The sequence below is a fragment of the Pteronotus mesoamericanus genome, unplaced genomic scaffold (assembly GCF_021234165.1).
Source record: "Pteronotus mesoamericanus isolate MK-2021 breed Mesoamerican mustached bat unplaced genomic scaffold, CSHL_Meso_final contig_182, whole genome shotgun sequence".
NCBI lineage: Eukaryota > Metazoa > Chordata > Mammalia > Chiroptera > Mormoopidae > Pteronotus > Pteronotus mesoamericanus.
In genome coordinates, this window is record NW_026555078.1 from 26208773 (window position 1) to 26215759 (window position 6987).

A 6987-nucleotide genomic window follows, 5' to 3' on the forward strand; every position below is an offset into this window, starting at 1 on the left:
GGGTCTGACTGTTAGGGGATTGGAGAATTGGGGGCCGTGGATCGGCCCTCTGCCAGTCATGTGAACTGACTATAGGGGGCAAGATTAGAAGCAGGGAATCTGGAGGTGATGACAGTAGTTTGGATGTGAAATGATGGTGGATTGGACAAGAGTGAAGCAATGGATGTGGGGAGAGGTAGTCAGGTTTGAGATGTGGTTTGAATGTGGAGCTGATTGGCAGTAGGTTGGATGGAAAGGGAGGGGGTGTTGTCAAAGGAAGAAAGAACTTAAGGAGAACACCAGTTTTTCTTTTTTCTTTTTTTGCTTTGAGCAACTGGGTTCATGTACCTCAGTGGGGAAGACTAGGGGAATTGGTTGGGGGAATTAGAAAGTTCTGTTTTGGGCAGGTTAAGTTTGAGATGCCTATTAGATATCCAGATGAAAGGTACACATTTGGGAGCCATCAATGTATAGATAATATTTAAAGTCATGAGACAAGATATGATCGACCAGGGCATGAGTAGAAGAGGGCCAAGGGGCTGAGCACTGAGGTGCGCCAACCTTTAGTGGCTGGGACAGAGGGAGATAACAGCAGAGGAGATGGGGGGAGATTTGCCAGTGAGCGGAATAAAAACCAGGAGAATGTGGTGTCTCTGGAACCAAGTAAAGAAAACGTTTCAAGGGGAGTAATACAAAAAGCCTCCAAGAGAAAGTAAAAGGAGGGCTGAGAACTGAACCCTGGATTGAGCAATACATATCCTTTTTCCTCAGGAGCTCAGGACACAGTGAGCATGGGAAAATAAGGAAACATAAATTGCTACCCAGTAATGGAAATTGTGTGCTAGAAATGGTAACTAATTTCTGGGGAGGGTTGAAGGTGGAGCAGGACCTCTTCCCTTGGAGAGTCAAGGGAAGCTACACGAAAGAGATGTGCTTTCAGATCCTGGCAGGTGAGAAGAGGGGAAAATCATCAAGATTAATAAAACTTAAAAAAGATTTTTTAGTTGTTTGTTGATTTTTTTATAATCACTCATGCAAAACCAATATTTCTTTTCCTAAGCAAATATGCAGGTACTATAACTCCATATAGATGTATTTATCAATTATTACGTAAATTATAGTTAATATACATAACTATAATATACTAATATACTGTATATTATTATTACTATTAATACTATTATATAGTATTATTATATAACTATAATAATACTAATACCTTTGTTTTCTCTCTTATTCCTATTGTGATAATTGAGTCACAGAGAGGTTAAGTAACTTACTCAAGGCCACACAGTAATGGCAAAACCAGTACTAGAACTGGGCTGTCTGGCTTTACAGCATATTATTTTGAGCAGTATGTTGTACTTCCATCCTGACTATTACATCTCTACCTTCCTGGGACGAACATCTATTAGAGAAACATCTTTAAGGGACAGCCTCTCTTTAGCTTGAGCTACAATTTTCCAAAGACTCAGTAAACCAGTTGCGTGTAGCCTGTGATTTCAGAATAGTCTGGTAGGACCCAGGTACTGAATACTTGTTACTTCTCCACATGGAGAAGAGAGCATTAGATTTTTTACAATGGGCTGTAGATTTTCACTTGACTGTATAAAAATTTAGCTCGTACATTTAGAGGATGGTGGTAAAAGGAACTAGAGTCTCTGTGATGGAGGAGATCCCTTCATTGATGGAAATGTTCACTTCATTGCTATACTCTGTGTATGTGGCTCATGTCTTCATTTCCCCTAGGACCTAAGTGAAAACACATGAAAAGATGGCGTACTTAAAAAGATACAAGGTATAAATCGAAGCAGTGATGTTGGCAATGCCTACTATGTGCAAATTATTGCTTTGGGTGTAGTAGCTGTGATTTCCTGAGAGATAAAATTGAGTACTCATTCTTTAAGATGCTCTGATGCTCAAATAACAATAAACATGTACGCAATTGAAGTATGAAATAATTTGGCCCTAGTGGTGCTTAATTTCTCATTTTTTTCCTAATAGGCTGACTTTATCTGTAGAGACGATTTATTCTCTTTGTGACACACACCGTAATTGGCTCACCCAGTAGATGGGGATGGGATACATAACTTTCAAAAGCACTGAAACCTCTCCCTTCAGTAGATTTGGGGTTCCATCTGTGATCTACAAGTTTTTGAAATTTGGTATCAGCCAGTTTTCCTTTTTTTGGCAGCAAGAAAGTGTAGAATAAATAACCTTTGCTAAAACATTTACAGGTCAACTATCCTAATAACCTCCTTAAGTTGCAGACCCCCAATTTCATATTCCATTTTTTCCCCCTCAAAGTGAAAGCCTACCTGTTCTCTTTATTCTGTTCTCATTAAAATATTTTTCCCCAGGCATAGTCATATTATTAGAAAAACATAAAGGAGCCAACATTCCAATTTGCTCTTAATTTCTACAAATATAGAAAAACCTGCCGGGAAATTGATACTATGGTTCTCTCCTGTCTGCTCTGTAATATTGTCATAACTCATGTAAATGGAGGAGGAGGAAGGGACTTAGGTGATTGTTTAGCTCTGGAAAAGAAGCTACTTCCTGCAGAAAGAGGATTTCACATGGCCACACACCAAAGCCAACACACACACAGGTTTCCTGTGGGCCATTTCCCCTTTGCAGAGTCTGACCCGGAGCCAAGGTGAGGGAAATTTTCCTCTTACAAAACCTCCTCTCTGATAACTCACCAAGCTGATCACTGTGTTAAAAAAGTTACAAAATCTGAGCTATTGTAAACTTCTGAAGAATTTCATGAACTTGCCTTTAAGAAATTTAATAAGATCTGTTTTGGAAATTAAGAGAAAAAAGAAGGGTAAAATGGAAAAATTTAGATAAGGTCTCACCCTGATAAGCTATCACACTACAAGTTTTCGAACACTTAAAAAAATATATATATATATACCTGAAAGAATTAATTTATGACTATGTTATATTAACTACCATACTTTAAAATATTTTAACCCCAATTTTGTCCTTTGGGGACATACTTTAAAATGTTTCCAATTTTATTTTTATCTTTATTTTTACTTTTTAAAACCTATCAATTTAAAATATTTCTTTTCCATCAAGATACAGATTGCCTAATAGATATTTAAACTCTTTTAATACTTTCCTCCTGCCCACAACCCCAGGAAAATCAAAGTACAGTGGTACAGAACCAATTGTTATAGAAAAAGGAAAGTTTGAATGTTTATTAATCTCAGCATTTTCACTCATGAATGGCATGAGTGTAGGAAAAGCGGCAAGAACACTTCTTTCACCAGCTGTGTGGTGATGTTCTTTTTGTAAAAAACCAACTGTGATGCAATTACACTACATTTTAAAATGTTCACAATAAAGAGTTGATGAATCTCAGGCACATGTGGAGCAGAATCTCTGGCCCTAAAGCCTAGAGGACATTTCAGGGTATTTACCCCGTATTATTCATTTGATTTTAGGGGGTGGAAAAAGTGTTACACTACAGGTTCGTGTACAAATTTTTCTCCTGATAATTGCAGCGAAGTCCTTGGTGGTATGTTACGCTAAGCTCCCTGGGTCTTGCCAGGCCCGCACCCAATACTGACATTAGAGATCGATCGGCCAGTCCCCTGTGCAGTTGGGGTGTCACCCCGGACATCACTCCCCACCCCGTGTGCAGGGACGGGTCTGCGCCTTTTCTTACCTGCATAGTGGTCAAACACAGTGGGCACATACTCCTCTGGGAAGGCGTCATTGGCGTAGCTCATCAGCAGGCAGGTTTTCCCCACGGCGCCGTCCCCCACCACCACACACTTCAGCATCTTCTTCTCCTCGCTGCCACTGCAGCCGCAGCTGCTGTCATTGCCCTCCTTGCAGTTCATCCTTGCGGCTCCAGCTGCTGGGACAGGGCGGCTGCTGCTGGTGCTGAGTCTCCCGCTTCTCCCCAAACCCATGAGGCGGCGGGAAGCCAGAGCCGGGCGGAGATCACTCTGCCTCACTTTGGGTACCTGGGACCGTGCAGACTTGTCTGAGGCAGCTGGCAAGTGCCCTCTCGCTTCCCATGCTGGTAAAGAAAGGTGACACACACACACACACACACACACACACACACACACACACACACACACACACACACGAGAATTAGGAAAAGGGTCTGTCCCTTTTTCCTGTCAGATTCAGTGCAGAAACCCTCATTTTCACTGAGTTCGAGGGACTTCCTGGAAGTCTGGAAATCTCAACAGCCTGAGGGTTTCATTCTGCTCTCCCCCTCTCCAGCCTGGCTGAAGACACGGTGGAATTTTGCCGAATCTCCCCGATTTTCCACTTCACATCTAACATGGAGGAAAGCTGGGCTTTTTAATGGAGTTTTCCCCTTGCTTCCTCCAGCTTGCCGAGTGTCAGGAAATCATGGGTTTCCTGCTGCATTCCATATTAGGATCAGTGGGCTGGGGAAGGCTGTAACAATGGGAGCTCTGTGTGCGTGTGTTTGTACTTCTGGGGAACGCTGCCAGGACATGGAGTGGGAAAACACTAGGGGTCCCACTGCAGACTCAAGCTGTCAGACTTCCTGTTTCGTCCACTACTGGGAGGCTGTTTGCCTGTGGCTGGCTGGGAAGAGGCTGACGAAAGGATGGAAACTGGGGAGCACTGTCTGCCACAGAAACAGGGGAATGCTTCAAGGGAGCAGGGAGAGCCACACCAGCCGTTATAGGATAACATATGACATCACCCCTCACTCAGTCATCACTTAAAAGCTCTGCCAGAAAATTAAAAACGGAGAGTTCTTCACGTACTTGAATGAGAAACCGTAAGCAATTCCTCCCTGCAATAAGGGGATAAAAAACCTTCCAGAGTCACATTGTTTCAAAGGGAAATGTAGATCATAAGTGTAGTGCTGTGATCAAGTTAATAAGTTGCCACAATTGAGCATGGTGCTCAAACAAATGTGTATTTCAGACAACCATTTTTATGGTCGTAGCACATAAGAAATCAGTCAGGTGTGGGACATTTGCATCTTCTTATTAGTGAGTAAACACACACATGTGCTTGGCCCACCCTTCCTCTTGGACATGAGTGTGTGAGACGGCTTTATTGGTTTGTTTCAGGTCCCCAAATGCTGCTTTTACTTGGACGGTTTCCTTCTTGATTTAGTCCCATCCCCTTGGGTCAGCCTGGCCCTCTTCAGTTACAAAGGAGCCATTGGCAGCTAATTTATTTGTCTCTTGGATCACTCAAAATGAAGCCCTTTTGAAGCTCTGCATTCGTTTAATATACTTGATCTTAAAAAAGAAGTGGAACTCTGCGAATGACTTTGACGAATGGGTCAAGCCCCTTTTTGCTGGGGGAACTCTGTGTCTCTGCGATTTTTGAGCACTGATTTTTTAAATATTCAGACTATTATCCAATTGATTTGAGGATTTATTTATTTATTTATTTATTTATTTATTAATATCGTGGAGAGAGTGGGACAGAAGTCTCTCTCTATATCCACGTATATATGCTACTGTATAATACAGAAGATACAACCCCAGATTCTTCTGTTTTGATCATAGGAACATTTGCCAGAGTACTTAATGTCCCGGTATCTTTCCTATGAGGGGTTGGTGTTTCAGTCAGGTTATTGTGTATCTACTAGGTAGGTTATGTTACCGTAACAAACGACTCCGAGGGCTCTATGATATAGAATAATGTGTATTTCTTGCTTATGTATCTGTCTTGTGTATTTTCATCACCTTCATTCTGGGGTCTAGACTGGTGGAGCAGCCACATTGAGAACATTGACAATCCCTGTGGCAGAGGAAGAGACTGATGTGGTGAGATGCCGTTGGCTTTCAAGGCTTCCTTCAGGAGGTGGCACTGCTGTCATTCGCTTCAAAGCAAGTCACATACCCTTGCTAGGTATAACAGGGGCGGAAGGATAATCCTACCATGTGCCAGGACGGAGAGAACTAAATATTGGCGAACAGCCTGAATCGATTAGATATGGTTTAGAAAACCAGAGCTCATTTAGTTGAGGTTGAGTTACTGTGCAAAAGTTGAATTGTTTACGCTTTGTGCCATTCTGAAGCATTTGAAGGCACCCGTAACTACATGGGATTCATATAATTACGTTTCATCTAGCCTACTTGGAACATCTGGAATATGTGGTAAAGAGACTGCAATTTGAAAACTTAGATGTTTCTGCTAGAAAATAGGCTCACGTGTGTAAGTAGCAGCCACGTATTTCTGTGCAGGTGGAGGAGTGACTGACAGTGTTGTAACTCCTTCCTGAAGATGAACAAGACCACTCTGCGTAAAATGGGATGATATGTGTTTGGCAGACCATTGATGGTGTTCTGCCTTTGACCTTGTCCCTGAGATTAGGCAATAAATGTGACATGGGGTAAATAAATACGCCATTCAAATATGGAGTTCTCGAACACGGCTGCCCAGCCTGCATCCCTACATTACAGATATGCCCTAGTGCACAGACCACTTGGTTTACGAAAAAACAGAGGAACTGGATCAGATGAAGTTTTGCCGCATCCATGTATAATGTAAGCCTTGTGCCATCACACACAAATATTCACATATGATTGTTATGTGGAGTACAGTTTAAGGGACATTGAGGACCGCGATGCCCCAGTTATATGGGTCTTTTATCTTTAACTCAGAGGATTGGTACATCTGCCAGATTGGATTGTGTACAAAGATAGGTCAAGGCTGTTGAGAACATTGGCTATGTTTCTCAAAATAAACTTGTTTCGTCATTCTAACTGCCCCGCCCAACTGAATATTTATAGAGGAAAATATTTGAGATATTCTGGTAAGAATGGCAAAAAAGTTAAAATTTTAAAAGCCTGTTCATTATATGGATCACTTTGTCCATGTGAGAATAAATCTTTTTAAACATTAAAAGATAGAATGAAGCAGAGTAACAGAATCTTAAAAAAAGAAAAAAAAATAGACAGTGCAGCATTGTTCTTATAGGTCCATGAGTTCATAGAATTGTGATTACTTGTTCAGGTAGAATGGTCAAGAACATACTTGAAT

At 41.5% G+C, this 6987-nt stretch overlaps 1 protein-coding gene across 1 annotated transcript in view; it reads right to left on the reverse strand.

Moving 5' to 3' along the window:
• RHOJ (ras homolog family member J) overlaps nt 1-4302 on the reverse strand; it is a 73980-nt gene extending 69678 nt beyond the window's left edge. Inside the window, exon 1 of the mRNA XM_054567462.1 lies at nt 3659-4302. Coding sequence (XP_054423437.1) covers nt 3659-3908 — 250 coding nt within the window. The 5' untranslated portion in view covers nt 3909-4302. The remainder of the gene's footprint in view (nt 1-3658) is intronic.
• Nucleotides 4303-6987: the final 2685 nt, after the last annotated feature.